General features: G+C 49.2%; 1 protein-coding gene across 1 annotated transcript in view; it reads right to left on the bottom strand.

Annotated features, from left to right (window-relative positions):
- The window catches only part of DOT1L (DOT1 like histone lysine methyltransferase), a 73,477-nt gene extending 55,848 nt beyond the window's left edge, over positions 1-17,629 (bottom strand). Inside the window, exon 1 of the mRNA XM_074163626.1 lies at positions 17,549-17,629. Coding sequence (XP_074019727.1) covers positions 17,549-17,629 — 81 coding nt within the window. The remainder of the gene's footprint in view (positions 1-17,548) is intronic.
- Positions 17,630-18,338: the final 709 nt, after the last annotated feature.

Below are 18,338 nucleotides of genomic sequence, written 5' to 3'. Positions count from 1 at the left end.
TGAGGCACAGATGTTTGTTGACTTTCATTTGGGAGTTTACTCGGGAGCACAAGTGAGTTTAGACATTCCAAACTCGTGCCAATAAAGCCCTTGGAGCTGCAAATATATACACCACGCTACAAAAAAAAAAAAAAAAAAAAAAAAAAAAAAATCTGTTTTAGGGAAGTTACAGGAACTCCTGTATATATTGCTGTATCCATCTTGTGAAGCCTCAGCTACCAGAGTCTGGCTGCACAAAGTTAACGTTATATTTAGACATTTGTTTCTTAAAATGGCTTTGACCTTTTAATTAGGAGTCCAGTATCAAAGGACCTTCAAGAGTTGGAAGTGTAAAGGCTCCCTCTCAAATAATTCCCCTCGTCTCCTGATGCAGAAATATAATTTCTATAGGGTTACCAGTGGGCAATTCTATAGCAAAGGGTAGGGACGGGGGAAGGGAGGGAATAGAAGAGAAGCACTAATGGACAGATGACAGAAAATGGCTGGGATTATCTCTGTTCCTTCAGGACATGGAAGGACATGATGTAAAGTCAAACAGAAGCTTTTGCCATCTGTATCACAGCTTTCATATTTGCATGAGGAAACAGATTTCCCCTGGTACAACCAGTTTATATACTCAAGATCAACCCGTCTTGTAGAAGTTGTCATTCCAAGAAACTTCACACAGTCCTTTAGACACCTTGATAAAAATCTCATGACTGAGAGGGACAGAAATAAGGTGAACATTTCTGAAGCCTGTTACAGTAAAGGCATGAAGGAACACTTCCCATTTTACTAAAAAAGCTTTTATTTTCAGAATGCAAAAAGTTAACCCCATATGTAGGAGTCACACGAGAGAATAACCAAAGAAAAGCAAAATATTCCAGTTTCAATCTCGAAAAGGAGAAACAGCCAATGTAAAAGCAGTGGGGACATTTGGGATGGAACACACAGTGGCCTAGAAGCTGAGCGTGACCTTTGTCATGTTTCCTAACAAGGTTTCCTACACAAACACCCGGAATACCACAAGCCAGGCAGAACAAATCCAGGGTTGTGCTTCCTCCCACCTATGGGGTTCGCTCAGGGCCTGGACTGTGACAGCCCGAATCCAACAGCACCAATAAACCCAGTTTAAGTTCAGAAGTGTCAGGTAAGGAATTCTATAGATACATCTTGGCCTAGAAAGCAGGGCAGCAACAGAATTAAAATCTGCTCCCGGCTCTCAGTGCACATATAAAAGAAGAAAAAGCGTACAGGAGGGGGACTCTCTTTTCATTTCTTATCTGCAAAGTATAAAAATAACCCAAGACAGTCAGCTCATCCATAAACATCCCCTAGGAAATTTCACCTTTCGCTACACGCAGAGTTATCGCAGTAGAAACCCCTTGGGCTGATCAGGTTCTTCCAGTAAACTGTGTTCCCGTATAGTAAGGATGTGCTTTATCACCATAAGCACATTATACCGGAAAAGCGAATTCATGCCTATTCTGGCATAACCATTTTCTCCAAAGAAGTTCTATTCTCCATTGATGGTTTCAGCCAGTTTCAGCGCTAGCAGAACACGAGGACAGACCCCTTGTGCTGTGGGTCTTCATGAAAAAGCCCCTATAAATGACCAAAATTGCTTAATTAACACATTCCTTTGTCTTGGGTTAAAAAGTGAAAAATAAATTTAAAAAAAAGAAAAAATCCACAATGCACATCTACAACTACAAATCATCCAATTTAAGCAAGTGATTTGTCTAACACAACCTCAAGTGGAGACTCCAGCCAAAAGAGGCCTTTCTGCGTTTAGTTTGTGCCATTAACACGGAATAATGGAGTTGAAAACAGTTCCACATTTACTGCTGCTAAACTTCTCATGCTGAAACACTTCCCAAGTTTACTATTCTCTATAACTAACAGACTTTGGCCAGGCAGACGAGCTCCCAAAATCTCACGCGAATCTTGCAAATAAAATCGGAGACGATCTCCTAACATTTCTTCTAAAGCAGAGGCGGCCGTGGAAAACGCAGGAGGAAGGGGGGAAACAGATCTAAAGGAAATACAGAGCACTTTCCCTTTCTTTAGAGAACACTTTTGGTCCCATTTCAACACTACGGTTGTAAGATTTAATAAGAGTAGACATTAAACAGCACCAGTCACCACATCTGTATTCATGGAGTTGTTTATGATGCTGATAGAGAGCCTTCAGCAGCTCCAAAGGCAAGTTGAACAGAAACCTCCCCAAAACCACCAGCTCCAGTCCGACCAGCACCAGCCTCTGCCCATCACCTTTCACGCAGATGGTTTTGGCCAGACGTGCAACTGAGCTCCGTGCACCAGTTTTAACCCAGATCCTTTTACAGACCCGGTAGATGAACACAGAAACCCACAGGTTGGGAGGGACCCCTGGCAATTACCAGTGGCTCTGATGCCACCTCAGCGGGCTGACACACCGCACCCCTGGCTCAGCCAACAGACAGCCCAGCACACTCAAAGATGGCCTGAAGCTCTGCAAATTCACACATCTACTATGTTTTTCTTTATCAGACTGCAGTGACCAACATCAGCATAGAATCTTAGAATCACAGACTGGTTTGGATGAGAAGGGACCTTAAAGCCCACCCAGTGCCACCCCCTGTCCTGGGCAGGGACACCTCCCACCAGACCAGGTTGCTCCAAGCCCCCTCCAACCTGGCCTTGAACCCCTCCAGGGATGGGGCAGCCACAGCTTCTCTGGGCAACCTGGGCCAGGCTCTCACCACCCTCACAGCAAAGTTCTTCCCCACATCTCATCTCCATCTCCCCTCTTTCAGTGTCAAACCCTTCCCCCTCCTCCTAGGGCTCCCCTCCCTCATCCAGAGTCCCTCCCCAGCTTTCCTGGAGCCCCTTGAGGGACTGGAAGGGGCTCCAAGGTCTCCCCGGAGCCTTCTCTTCTCCAGGCTGAACCCCCCCAACTCTCTCAGCCTGTCCTCCCAGCAGAGGGGCTCCAGCCCTCCCAGCATCTCCGTGGCCTCCTCTGGCCCCGCTCCAACAGCTCCATGTCCTTCTGCTGTTGGTGGCCCCAGAGCTGGAGGCAGCACTGGGGGGTGTCTCCCCAGAGCGGAGCAGAGGGGCAGAATCCCCCCCCCCCCCCCTCGCCCTGCTGGCCACGCTGCTGGGGATGCAGCCCAGGGTGCGGGGGGTTTCTGGGCTCCAGCGCACGTTGCTGGAGCATGTGGAGCTTCTCACCCACCAACACCCCCAAGTCCTTCTCCTCAGGGCTGCTCTCCAGCCATTCTCCACCTGTCAGCTACACCTCTGGCACAGGCACCTCATACAAGCACATCATGTTGTACTTTGGCAAAGAGTCACCAGACAACATGGCTTCACGCTCCATCCACACCCGTCCTCGCAATGCTGCATCGGTAAAATACCCTGGTAAAAAGCCTCCTACAGCCAGACTGGCCATCAATCACGAAACACACTGCGCAGAAGCCTTTTGGACCAGTCTCAGGAAGCGTATCTGTTCTGGCCGCAGTCACGAGCCGATGGCACGGTGCTCTCTGTCACGAAGAGGAGTTCCATTCATCCCCCCCGACTCCGCTCCAAGCTGTTCCCCCCCCGGCTCTCCTCCCCTGCACTCTGATGGGAGCACAGCTACGTGCTGCTCCTCGGCCTGGCTGTACTTCTGCAATCATCTTATGGTTACGGCGCTTGAGAGGCCCTTCTGGGCCACATAAATAGAAGCTACTTCATGAGACAAGACCTTATCTCTTTAATGTGGTCCGAGCACTAAGCATTTAAAGCAAAAGTTACAGTCCATAGTAATTATTGAGAATGCCCCAAGCTACTCCCAACAAGTTTTTTTTAAAAAAAAAAAAAAAAAAAAATCTAAACACATACTAAAAGTTAATTATTGCAGTCAGTTCTCTCCAGCTGAACTTTATAATAAAGGGTTCCTATTTTCAACCAAAACGTTCAATTTCAAATTGAAACGTGAGCTCCCAGAGAAAATTCAATAGTTTTTGCCAGGACATTTCATTGGAAAAAAAATACTGGAAAGAAAACAGACCCTTTTTTCAAAAGTCACTTATAAGAGAATCCAATTTTCTCTGGAAAACAGTGGAGGAGAGTTTCAGCCAGCGCGACCCAACAGCTTCACAGTTCCCATTCTTACAACAGATTTCTCCATCCACATGTTACTACAACTCTAATCACAGGAGTCATAGAGTCCGGAGCCAGAAACACACCCACGGCTGTTACTCCTAGTACAGCAGTGCCCGGCAGCCCCAGAGCGTGCCGTGCCCGGCTCCTGCGCACACACCGAGCCAAGCCGACGGAGTCCTCCCGCAGAAGCCAACACGCTGCATCAGCGGTTTCGCCCTTTAGGGCACAGAGATTTGGCTATTGAGCAATTTTTAAGAGTCTGATCTTTCCCTTCACCTCTTTCTCTAAAAGTTTCCCATCCTTACGGTTCTCAGTTAAGACTTTTTCCTGCAGTTCAGGCTCAGCTCTCTGATCACAGGGAGGAAAAAAAATAAAAGAAAAAAAGACGGAAAAAAAAAAAGAGATAATGAATGTTTCTGCATGCTTCAACACTCAGCCAGCCAGCCCTCTTTGTACAAAAGACATTTTGTAGCTTGCAGATATAAGCATCCCTATACTAGTTCTAAAAGCTAAATAAGACAGTGCCCAAAAGCTCTTTCCAAATACTTTTGTGCGATCATTATCGTTTTCTATAATCACATACTCTGTTGTTAACCCAAGTTAAAAAAAACCACAACTCATTAATATGACCAGAATTTATAAGTTCTCAGTAGTAGAATGGGGCCAGTCTTTTTTCAGTGGTGCCCAGGGACAGGACAAGAGGGAACGGGCACAAACTGGAACATGGGAAGTTCCATCTAAACATGAGGAGGAACTTCTTTCCTGTGAGGGTGGCAGAGCCCTGGAAGAGGCTGCCCAGAGAGGTGGTGGAGTCCCCATCTCTGGAGACATTCCAAACCCTCCTGGACACGTTCCTGTGGGACCTGCTCTGGGTGGACCTGCTCTGGCAGGGGGTTGGAGGAGATGATCTCCAGAGGTCCCTTCCAACCCCCACCGTTCTGTGATTCTGTGATCACAGCTATTACTGTAACACAGAAGAAAACTGAAGGACCCCAATCACACTGTGCATCACAGGGAGAGCTCCAGACCCGTTTCAGTTCTCCACACAGAACGTTGTCCTAAAAAGCACCAAATCTCTAATAAACCCAGCTGAACCGGGAGTTTTTGCAGCACGCTCTGCAAGAGCCAGGGAAAGTGAAAATGACAATTTGTTACATTTTTGCCACAAGACAACTAGCTGTTGTCAGGGCTTGTAATTCACACTGAATACAAAGCACTACACGCTCTTCCCCCAAGCATGGCTGGTTTGGTTACATTATTTCTTTTATTTTTTAAAGTTAACATCCCTCAGGATATCTTAATGGCATTATTTTCATATAATTCTGTATTCCAGCCCTGTATCCTAGACTCTCAGGTGTATTAGTACAGGACTAGTTATCTCACGCTGCAACAATTCCTACTCTAAAGTGAATCCCTAACCTAAAGCAAGAAATTTAAACATTATATGTTTCTTCCTCAAACACAAAGAACATGTTCAATTAAATTGGGCAGCCGTCATCGCCTGAAGCGAGGAACAACACCCTAGTGCCCTTCCAAATTCACATCTTTTTATATTTAGGTTCTTATTCTTATGCTTATCCTTGGGGATCAGCGTAAATTGGGGCTTTGGAGGTGAACATTGTATTTTTTCTAAACCTCATTTCCCCACGTGCAGAGCGGGATCCTTGTGAGATCTGACCAGTCTCCACCGCGCTACACAGGAAAGGTAGCAAAGAGCCCGAACCTGAGAGGAGAACAAATGGTTTGAAAATCTGGATGTGGTCTCGAAAAAAAGAAGTAACAGCTCATGTGTCTTCAGCCAACAGCTCTCACGGCATCATACGCAGAACTTTAAGATCCTTTATCTACTGGTTATAGACAGGACACTTTTATGCACAGCACTGACTGCCCAGGACCGAACTGTCCCACAGCAAGAGCAATTCTTACCTCTGCAGAGCCCATTCAGCGTTTGACTCACCAAACCGCGCTTCCTCCCCCCAAAGCAGGGCAGGTGACCAAAGCAGCTCTTCGGAAACGTGCAAACAAGCTGTGGTCAAGCATTTGAGAAGCAGGAGGAAGAGACCTGCTACAAGCTTTTCAATGCCCACTGGACGAATCCAAACAATTCAGAGAAAACAAAACCTGAAACAAGCTAATTGAAAATAAATCAATGTACACTCAATGTACACAATGTGTACCTTGTCATGATCGTCTTTAGATACCATTCTGCTTCCAACACCAACCACAGAACACTGGCTCCCAAGTACTAAACGCTGGCTGCGCTCGTGGATTAACAGAAGTTATTTTGATTTGCCAAATTGTGATCTGCAACTGATCTATTCAACTCACAGAACAGAAGAGGTCAGCCCCGCTAGCCACGGTTTGGAAGAACAGCTCGGCTGCCTGCGGTGGCAGCTCTCTCCCCAGGCAGCGGTCCATAAATCCAGAGCAGAGGATGTTACAGCTGGAGACAAGATGGTTAGCAGAGATCAAAAAGATGGCTTAGGAAAAGGCAATCAATCTTGCAGAAGACTAGTGGGACAAGTGCCTCTCTCTAATGTCCCCTAGGTTTCCTCCATCTGTGGAGGATGATAAGCATTTCTCTGGACACCAAGAAGGGCGATGTGAGCTGCTGCAGCTGCAGCTTCCCCTCAGGAGCCGGGAGAGCATCCCACGGCCTGTGTGGCACACGGGTGCCCTCTCAAAGCCACTCCCTGCTGCCTGTCACAAGTTCCCGTCCCTCCTCCCCAAGGGCACTGCTTAATTTACACCCTGTCTAGAAAGATTTGCCAGTTCAGCTTCTGTGTCCAGAGCACGTCCAGATTCCACACACCTGCAAACAGTGGGTGACAAGAGCCTGTGAAAAGCTGAAACCAAAGTACTTGCAGCTGCTGAGCAGAGCTGCCTGTGGCCAGAGAGACAACAGGAACCATCTCGCCAGCAAGTGCCTGCAGTCCCTTCGCATTTCTAAGTCTTTGCCTCATGTTCAAATGCCAGTTACACTTTGATTATGGAAAAGGGAAAGTCTGCTCTGTGTGATATTTCATGTTGTATAGCTAGACTTTGCTTAATATTACCCGTTTTCATCCCAAATCAAGATTGTGTCATTGAGCTTCCACAAGCTAAAGCACGAGTCTTCTTACCAAGGGAGACGAGGACCAAAAGCCTTATTTGAAGCACCCAATTACTGTTGTTCCCCTACATCAAGAAAGTATAAGGACACTCACAAATATACATATATATAATTACATATAAAAAGAGATCTCCTGCAGCAAACGGCTTGTGCCCATTCTTTTCCTCCCAGCCTCAGAGAAGCAGCGAGGGAAGCAAGAGGTACCAAGACTGTGTTTTGAAACCCATCTCCCACACAGCAAGAGCGGACAAGTTTGAGGCAGTTTCAGTAGTTAATAAGTTCACTCTCAGACAAAACTAAATGGAAAACATGAAGGGTACTATGGCCTCCATAATGGACTTTTGAAGAAAAAAGTTTGGCCCAAGACCCAAAATAAACTCAAAGTACTAAGTTAACAAAGGAAATAGGCATTAGAAAAGAAGATCCAAACTGCTCCGGGTGAGTCCAGATGATCCAGAATCTGTAGACAAGACAGATGTGGATCTGTTTGCAACAGGGACTTGCACTTTTATTGTAGCTACCTAAACCCCAATAAAAGCTTTCTGCCTTTCCACACAGCAGTTCCAACTGCGGCTGCAGACACGGCAGCACTGCCAGAGGGAATGGTTCCCATGAGCGAGTGCAGGAGGGCCTGGATAAATATATTAACACGCAGTCGCTCTGCAGGAGTGTCTAAGGCCACATCCACATGGGACCGTTACAGCAGGATGAGCTGTGGCTTGAGTCTGGGTAACCCAGACACAGCCCAGACATATGTAAGAAGTAGTTCCATTATATGCAAAAAGACAGACTAGTTTAAAAAATCCAGAATGTTTATAATGGAATATATAGGAGAATGCAACAGCCCCTTGCACTGGTACATCCCGTTGCCCTTTCAGTTACATTTTAGGTGATTATAAACCGTTCCCACGATAGTACAGCTGGAGGGAGCAGGGTGATGCTGAAGCAGCACTATGGGGGCACGCAAAAGAGTCCAGCATCTTCTGGGCAGAGCATGCTGAGGGGCTCTCACTCGAGCCAACACGAGAGGCGGCCCCGCCACCACTTCACAAACAGTCCAAACACAGCCCCTTGTTTTGCCACCGCCTCCCCAAAAGTCACCTCTTGCTCCGGGCCAGCGGTGCCTGCGCACGCACATGGCGGGGTCAGGGGAGCCCTGAGCTAAAAATCAAACCTTTTTGGTGTTTTAGCTTAGTTATCTTTCAACCAGACCTGTTCCCTACCCCAGCGTACAGTCACGCTGTAAGGGTAAGGGCAGCTTAGACAAACCAGCAAGTGGACAGAGGTGGCAAGAGCTATTTCTAGTTGCAGACTTACCAGTTTCAAACTTCCACATAACCATGAACGAGGGTGTGTTAATAAAGAAACAACCCTCCCGTGCAGCAGAGGCGGAAGGAGCAGAAAAGAAAACAGCCACAAATACCCACACTGCCAGAAGCAAACCTTCATGTGAAACCTAAGCAAAGGGTTACTGCTGGTAGAAATGAATACCTGAGCCCAAATTGCCATTGCCAAAAGTGGCTACCAGCTTCTTGTCAAGGCCACAGTCTTATGAGGAGCGGCTGAGGGAGCTGGGGGTGTTCAGCCTGGAGAAAAGGAGGCTGAGGGGAGACCTCCTCGCTCTCTACAACTCCCTGAAAGGAGGGGGTAGCCGGGGGGGGGTCGGTCTCTTCTCCCAAGTCATAGAATCATAGAATCATTCAGGTTGGAAAAGACCCTTGGGATCATCGAGTCCAACCATCTTCCCTACTCTACAAAGTTCTTCCCTACACCATATCCCCCAACACCACGTCTAAACGACTCTTAAGCACATTCAGGGATGGTGACTCGACCACCTCCCTGGGCAGCCTGTTGCAGCGTCTGACCACTCTTACTGTGAAGAACTTCTTCCTAATGTCTAGTCTAAACCTACCCTGTTGCAAGAGGCGACGAGAGTTGAGGGAGCTGGTGGCACAGCCTGGCTCCTGGGTCAGCATTCGCTGTCTGAACACCCATCCCCACCTCCCGCAGGGAAGCCAGCCAAGAGGAAGCATCCTGCAGGCCACGGGTAGGACACCACCGCCTGAACAACCACTTGGCACTCTGTAAAGATACTCAGTCTTGGGCAGCTCAGAAATCCTGCTCCTGCTTAACACACATAAATATTCCCCATAACAGAAGTTCGCAATAAAACCTCGTGTTTTTTCTGAAGCCCCCTGAGCTCCAAAAGAAAGGTGGCAAAACGTACACACGAACTTCCAACTGCCAACCATTTTTAAAAGCTTCCATTTTAAAGACTTGTAAATGACCCTAAAATATTACAACGTATTTTTCCTATGCCGCAAATTACTATTTGTTGTAATAAGTAGGGAGGGAAGAAAAAGCCAGATGAAGGCAGACGCAGTCCCAGCTTCAGTGGGCCGGGGGCCGCCCTGCGCCAGCACCGACCTCTGGGTACCCAAGGGCTCGGCTGCCACCAGACAGGCAAACAAGCGGGAATCACCTGCACCCCACGGAAACCCAGCTGAGAATGAAAAAAGCAGCCTCAAAAACTCGAACTTTTTAGAATTTCAGAAGTATATACTGTCAAACGCTAATGATATTGCTGAGCTCTAAGAAGTAAATGAGAAATTTAAGGCCAAAACCTCAGGAAACTGCCCTTCACACTCCACTGAAAACATCAGAAAGTTTCTCAGTAGCAGAAACACTCTTAAAACCCATTAACGAAGAAACTTATTCAGAACTTTCTGTAGTGTTTTGTCCTTTTAAAGACTCCAATGCTTCATTTAGCTGCCTTCAGTAGCTCCTTAGATTTTTCATCTACCACTAAAACGTTCTTTCAGTGTAGATTTTTAGGAAAGTCTCGTTCACTCACAAAATGAAACAAAACAAAATACTCAGAACAGGAACTTTTTCGTTATTCATAGATCTGTTCCTATCTATGAAGCCATCATTTCCTGCTGTAAAATATACTCACCCTCTTCCTTTGCTCTAAAAATAGCACCTACTCAATTTGATATCTATAGCAGCGTGTGGCAAATATTAGCGTATATTCAGTTCTATTTCTTGTTCCTCTTCAGAATTAGCGTTGTATTATCTTTATTAATTATTACAAAAGTAAATATATTGTGTTCACGATTCCTAATATGAACTTGTCTTGCTTCTGTGGATCCTGCTGTTAGGAAGGAGAAAATAAATGAAGTAAAAATATTTTAAGTATGTTGAGACACATTATGATTATCAATCTGTGATAAATACACTGTAAAGGGGGAAAAAAACAGCCCACCTCTGGTCCTTGTTTTGATCATTACAGTAAAAAGCTTTAATCAGACAGTCAAAGGTTAACTCAAAGCAGGAAGAAAAAAAGGAAGGCAGTATGAAAGGCGAAAAAAGAAAGAAGGAAGAGTACAAAAGTAGACATATGGATGTCTGGGGAGAAGGGTGATTAAATTTCCCATAAATCTTGCATACCAAGAGGTAAGATATTTTGCCTAAATTCCCAGGAGAAACACAACTCAGTCACATATCTGAGACTTGAAAGGATAATCATCTCCATATATATTAAGGCTGCCATGAAGGACAAGAGTTGGAGTCGGACGTGGTGGCACGGATTTCCCTTGGCACACTAAAAGCTTTCAATACTGTGTCCAACTGTAACTGATGGGTGAATTTTAGGTAGATAAATTTGAATTGCCCGAGCTGGAACTCCAGCCGGGACAGGAACATTCATCCTCACTCATCTGCTGATAGAAAAAAAGAGGAGAAAAAAGGAAAAAAAAAAAGCAATTTTGAACAGCTACTCTGCCTTTCAATAGGTACCTTCTAGATAATTCAGTCATATGAGAGATAAAGAGTACTGTGGTCTTAAGATGCAATACAAGAGAACAACTTTTACTTTTCATACAGAAATTCTAGGAGAAAAGCATACGTTAACTGAACTCATGATTTATATTGTGTCCAACGGGTCAGAGCTCTGAACAAAAGCCAGTCTGAAAACCGAACAAGTACCGATTGTCACTCATGGCCAGTTACACTTCAAAGGGTAAAGCCCAGAAGAAAACTGCTATTCTGTAATAACCACGTGCTGCGCAATTAAACGCTGTACGGTTACGGTCTTCCTCGCCTTGTGAGGCCACCTCACCTCCCAACAGCACATCGCCGCGTCCCCTTTGGCATTCGTGGGAGCAGCAAAGTACAGAAAAAAAATGATGCAACTGTGCCAACTCTGTCATTTGCTTCTGTTTATCTGCTGGGCGGCAGAGAAACCTGAGCGCTTCTGAAATGACTGAGTCAATTATTTCCCAGTTTTACACTATTCACTCCCCCCACTCCACATTTTTTTTTTTTTTTTGAACTGGGGAGGGCAGAAGGGCGTTGAGAAATCGGAAGTCTGCTGAAGTTTTCAAACCTTTTCTTCGCTAGAGAAGTTTCTGTAAGTAATTAGTCATCCCCACAAACATTTCCCAACAAGCTGCATCGACAGCATCTATTAATTCAGAGAAAATCCCCTAACCTCTGCCACCGCCGCCGAATTTCTGGGCGATTACTCAGGGTGTGAGGAGGTTTTGCCTGGCAAAGTCCACTCTGCAGCTTCCTCCGCTGGCCACCCCCTCCTTTGTCCGGGCAGGGCTGCCCTGGGAAGGCAGCCTGAGTCAGATTACAGATCAGGGCGGAGGGGGGGGGCCGCCTCTGAAAACACTGGAACATTTTTTTCCAGCCCAGATTATTTTCAGCGATCCAGTTCATGGAGCGGAGCCACCCCACACGCAGCAGCACCCCAGAGGGGCTGCCACCCCGCGTGGGAGCTGGGGGACAGTGGGCAAAGGGACACCCCCACCTCCTCCCTCCGGCTCAAACTGATCCCAGGGAAAAGCCGCACACACCTGCAAAACATGAAACTGGTTTCCAGCAGCTCATCCTGCTGGGGTGTAATGGGACATGTAGTAAGGAAGGGCTGGACCTGTGCAGGGGGAACAGCAAGAGCAGGCAGCCGGGGGAAAGGAGACACAGGAGCAGCCCTCAGCAGTGGCCTCCAGCTCCATCAGGGTGGGTGACACAATGAAGGGACCAATTTAGGTCCAATTTAGGATCTTCCTAAATTGATCTTACCATACTGTGCTCTGGCACTCAGCTTCAGCGACTGCTCCCACTCCCACCTCGCTGTCTCCAAAGTCAAAGCTAGTCATCAGAAAAACTATTCCCACTAAAGCTGAGCGACACACACACACACAAAAAAAGGCATTAAATTCCTAAACAAGGTTTGTTATTCGTCTCTACCATTGATCTTTAAAATTAAAGGTGACACTCCCTGCTGGGTTGCGATTTTCATTATCACTGCCTGCCCTTGAGCTTTTCGAGCACAGCACATTCCTTTGGTGACAGAAGGGTATCAGCTGCATCACCCACCAGTGGAGAGAGGGGAAAAACCAGAAAACCCCACCCCACACCCACACTCTGCCCCCTTCCCCCTGTACAAAGTCCAGTATCCTCAGGCTCGTGCCCGTTCCTCCCCAGCAGGAGCTGGGACAGCTGCAGGGTGATGCTCGGACAACAATTAGCCAACGAGAATCTTTTGCCATTTACAGCTGAGTGGAAAGTCAGCAGCAAAGAGAAGGAACACAGACAAACCCATGAATTATTCAAGCCAGACTTATCATCACAGTTGCTAATTTGGAGGCTCAAGCTTCAGGAGCTCACGGCAGAGGTACCTGACTGTGGTAAGATGTGCACAACCAGGACTGTCCCCTCCTGGGACAGAGTCAAGGGCCTGAGATTTCCAGGCTGGAAGACGGAAACAAAACTGATAGAAGATACCCAGAGCGTAACCCTACTGGGATCCACAGGGGCTTCCCTGCCAGGGGTCTGGGCTGCAGGAGGAGCTCCCAGGCACTATCACAACACAAATGCCTGGTCCTGATGAGCCGAACAGGGAGGGGAAGGAACAGGACACACAAAAACATGACACAGGGAGGTTTGTAGTTATCTTTCGGGGGAATGCTGTTCAGCAGGCAAATGTCGAGAAGGCCTTCCAGGCGAGAAGAGCGAGGTGAGGCAGGCAGATGTCTAATTCTGGAACTTGAAAGGACTTGCACACTATCTAACATGACAGGCAGCAAGTCATTTGCAGCCATCCGGGTGAAGGACGTGGTGCCACGACGGCATCAGCCACTCAAAGTCAACACCAGTCGCACCCTCCTCTCATCGCCCAGCTGTGCCTCCCGTCCCCGCTTTGTCACCCACACTTACTTTGATCACACTGCAAACCCCTTCAGCGCAAGCTTGAAGGAGAGAAGATAAACGAACCACAGTGTCCTCTTATTGATGCACGTGCTACCAGAAAACAGGCTTTTCCACATTCACAAACTCCTACGTGGCAGTGGGGTGCAGCTCAGCAAACATCAATTTTGGTGACAATGATGAGCTTCAGCAGCTCTGAAGCCTCCTGTTGCTCAGTTTCGAACACAAGCAATCCCTCGCCGGTTCCAGAGATGGATCAGCAGAAGCGTGCCAGGCCAGATTGTGGAACTGATCCAGACTTTTTAAAAAAATAGTGAATAAATAAAAAATAAACCCCACACACCTTTTTTTTTCCCCTCACACACAGTAGGCTGGGACTCCTTCGGCAGCAACTGTTGTCAAGAGGAGTTCAAAGTACAACCTCAGACACCTCCCAGATTAGGCAGAACTTCTCCTGGTACGAAAAATCTCCGTGTTCAAACCTAATAAATATTCAAATTTGACTACAGTAAGAGTCAGAGACAAGAGAATGAACCAATTTAAGGAGAATTCTCTGGAATAAACCTAAACCTCTGCAAGTCTCAGAACTACAAGGCCGCTTCACCCCTTGTATCCATCAGATCTAAGTACCAAGTCGTGCATATCAATACTTATCAATACATATCAATACTTGAAGTATGACTAGGAATGCTACCCCCCCCCGTGGGCATTAGCCTATTTAGGGCCACCTACATCCATTACCTCTGCTCCTCACCCATCCGAGCACACAACCGACTTCCTTTACCCAGGCCTGTACCTCACGCGATATCAAAATCAACATTTTTTAAATCATCCAAGCCCGTATCTCACCTGCTCTCAAAATCAAAAATTTTAATGCACTATCACGGGTCTCCGACAACCTAACGCAAGCAAAAAAAAAAGGGGGCAGGTATGTGGGAGTCAAGGAGTTAAGCGGCACACAAAAGAATCAACTCACTTCAGCTCTGATTAAGCAGGGCACTCATAAAAACAGAGGTCAACATCAGAAAATATTTTGTGAGTCATGAGGAGAGATTACTCACCATGCACTATTCAACTTACTCATCACAGTGTGCCACGGACAGAACTGCTCACCATGGCTTCATTAGGAAACCGTGGCCTTTCCTTTGAGAGAAGCAGAAGGCGGGGGAAAGAGTCATACTTTCAGTTTTGTGTGTAAGCCAGTGGGAGGCTGTATCTGCAACACCAGAGCTCTCTCCTCCCACGGCCCTAATTAGACTCGGAGGGAAATACATGTTTCACATCACCCTCCCCGGCTCTTTTAGCATCCCAACAAGCACCGGTTTGTCAGCCGAGCTATTATGCAAACTCAGCAGTCTGAGGAGACCCCCACTTTTCCTATTATACGTGAAATAAGCAGCAGCCCTGCAATAAATAGACACGTTATTAATCCAGGCATCCATTAATACGAGAGATTAGATCCTTAGCCTTTTACGCAGCAATACCGACGCCGCTAATTTAAGACGTAGCGAGAGCGTAAAAATAGCCAAGTTACTCAATGCAGGGTTACATCACGCAGCGGCGCTCATCAACGGCAGGTCTACCCCACCTCTCGGCCTCTGATGTCAGGAAAGATGATTCCCTGCCATTCCTGGCGCTCTCACCAAAAATAATTAGCAAGGACTGTTGCGAGCTTCCCCTGCCCTTTCTCTCCAGCTCGCTTTGGAAAAAATCTCTCTCTCACGGCACAGAACAGGAAGCAGCGAGAATGCTGCTAAATAAAACTACTGGAAAGCTATTTTTATCCCCTCGCAGGTATCCCACCTTGCTTCCTAGGAGCCGAGCCGCAGAGAGAGTGGTGAAACTAAGAAATGTTCTGCTTACGTCAAACAGAGCTGAGCTCTAAAAACCACAACGGTACATAGAGCCTGCTGCCAACCCCGGGCTGAGCCAGCGAGGGAAAGAACGTCTCCGGGTGAGCAGAGTACAACGTTAGCAGGCCAAACGCTGCCTCGTACAGCGAGGAGGATTTATTTCTAAAGCTCTCCCAGTCCCTCCGCTGCTGCGGAGGCCAGCGCTGGCGAGCGGCGTGCGTGTGTGGATGCACGCCTGCCCCCGCACGCAAGCGCACGCTTCCCTCAGCCGCGGGCGCGAGCTCCTCACCAAAATTTTCTGCAGGACAGAATATTGATTGGCTCCAGATGAACCATCCACCTCTGAACGGCTGTGGAAAAATTTGTAAGGCAAAGAGGCCGGTTTAATGGGCAGGATGTTCGGGTTTTGCGGTATTTCCTAACACACGCAGCTAGCACAGATGGATAAGCACCCCTGCCCCTTGCAGTTGTGAGTAACTGGAAAAGAAAATCTATGTACTCTGCCATCTTCAGAACCGGCTGCTCAAGTTTCCCTAAATTGACTAAATTCTGATTTCCCACACTGCAAACAGCATTAAAACACACATCTTAAGGAGGGGGGGAAAGGCGGTGGTTTGGTGGGTTTTTTTAAGCCTGTAGGAAGTTTTGTGAATAAACATAAAGCCATTCCTTCCTTCCAGATTAATCCCTAACCTACGTAATCTTTAACCTACGCTTCGCGCTACCCACTGGGAGACACGAGTTAATATTTGGCGACATGAAGAAAACTGAACCGGTCATCGTTATACTTTCAGTTTCTGTCAATTTAAGCAGAGCGCGCGCCCGCCAACACGCACACACGAATGACAGAGCTGCCCAAACAGGAAAGGCTGCATTAACCAGTGTGTGCTGGAAGCTCTGGGAGCAGGCGATGAAAATAGCACGCCAGCGTCCATGGAGGATGTTTTGGAAACCAGGGATACAGCACTAGCAGCAGAAGGCAGGCGGCGGAGAGGGAGGCACAGCCATCTCTCTCCCCTGCCACAAGCGATATATTTCTAATCATTCACACACAAGCGCGTTACGATTGCCAAGCGAGCAACAATATCAGCGGTATCGGCTGCCCCAGCCTGTGTGTCCCAGCATGTTCTCCCCGCGAAGCAGCACACGTACAACAGCAAAGCCTGAAACACAAGGAATAATCAACAGGACTCGGGCCAAGTAAAATATACACATACACAGAGAGAGAGAGATTTTTTTCCCTTCACAAACTGTTCTCAAAGGTGCTACAAACAGGGTGAAAACCGTTCAAGGATTGGCACGAACCCTGTACACCCAGGAGAAAAAAAAAAAAAAAAACAAAAAAAAACACCACCCTCTCAAGCCTTTCGCCTCTCGTGAGATTTTCACTAATTCGAACACGGACATTGTTATCAAGGTCACCCATCTCTCGCTCGGGGCTCAGGGAAAAGTCAGGCAAGTTCGAAAAAAAAATTAAAAAAGGAAAAGAAAACGCCGCTCACGTAACTGAAGAGGGACAAGTGACATTTTATCTGAAAGCATGCGGAATACGGCTGCCATCAACTGACAAACCTGACTTGAATCCTGCTCAGACTAAACAAGAGCAGCTCCAAGGGCACTCGTTCGGGGGAGGCAGCACCGACCCCTCCAGCCCGGTCCCAAGGCAAAGCCCCGCTTCCCCACCGCAATTAACGCTTCTCCCCTCCTTATTTCCACTCCTGAGACTGGGTTTTAGGGGGGGGAGTCCCCCCGACCACCCCAATCCATCCATAATTTAGGCGACATTTATCCGCCAGAGAGCCCTCTCGATGCCACCCCGCTCTGGTTATTAACCACTTACACGAGCCGGGCTCGGGAAAACACGAAAACTTTTCATTAACCAGTCCTCCTCCTCCCCGCCCTGAAGTTTACTCAACCAATTATAAAAAGAAATTGGGGATTTGAGTTCCCGGCGAGCGGCAGCCCCCCCGGGCCGGGGGAGCCCGGCAGCCCCTCACCCTCCGCCGCCGGGGGCTGCTCCCGCCGGGGAAGCGCTACCGGATAAATAACGGCAATTCCAATGGGGGAAAGACCCCCATTAACAGATTGATTAACAAGTGACAGAAAGCGCTCGGGGCGGGGGGGGGGGAAGGGAAGGGGCCGGGGGAGGCGGGCTGGGGCCGGCGGCCCGCGGGGCTGAGCGGGGCCGGCCGGGCCCGGGGAGCGGGCGGCGCTGACAGGGCGCGGGGGGCAGGTGCCGGGCCGGGGCCATACTCACGTAGACGGGCAGCGGCCAGGGGTAGACGGCGGGCTCGGCTCCCACGGGCGACTTCAGCCGGAGCTCCAGCCTCTCGCCCATGTCGGCAGCCGGAGGAGGAGGCGGCGGCGGCCCCGCACCATGCTAGAGGGGCCGGCCGGGGTGGGGTGTGGCGGCCGGGCCCGGCCGGGGGGCGTGTGCGAGGTGCGGCGGCGGCGGGGGCGGGGGGGGGGGGGGCGGAGAGGCGGGGAGGGGAGGCCGGTGCCGGCGGGGGCGCCCGCTCCCCTCAGCCTCCCTCTATTGTCGTTAGCGGCTCGCGGGGCTCTCCGGCGCCGCCGCCATCTTGGGCCGGCGTGAGGCGAAGCACAATGAGGCGCCGGGGCCGGGCCGGGCCGGGCCCGACCGACGCGCCAGACGCGGGGGGCGGGGGCGGGCGCGGCCTCGCGCTCCCTCCCCCTGTCCTCAGCTGCCCTCCCCGCGCGCGCGCCCGCCCCCCGCGCGCCCGCGCCGCTGCCGCCACCCACGCGCGCGCCCGCGGGGGGGGGGGGGGAGGAATGGAGGAAGGGAGGGGGAGGGGGAGGGGGGGGCCGAGGCGGGAACGGAGCGATGGGGGGGGCGGGGGCGGGCGGGGCCGGGGCAGCCCCGGGAGGGTGCGGGGCCGGGGCACCGCATCCAGGTGAGGGTGCGGGGAGGGAGCACCCCGTGTGACAGCGCGGGGCTGGCGCGTGGCGCTCGCAATGGGCGTGCAAGGCCGGAGCACCGTGTGATGGTGCAAGGATGGAGCACCGTGTGATGGTGCAAAGCCGGAACA

The sequence above is a fragment of the Numenius arquata genome, chromosome 25 (genome assembly GCF_964106895.1).
Source record: "Numenius arquata chromosome 25, bNumArq3.hap1.1, whole genome shotgun sequence".
Taxonomy (NCBI): domain Eukaryota; kingdom Metazoa; phylum Chordata; class Aves; order Charadriiformes; family Scolopacidae; genus Numenius; species Numenius arquata.
This window is presented reverse-complemented; position numbering and strand designations above follow the sequence as displayed.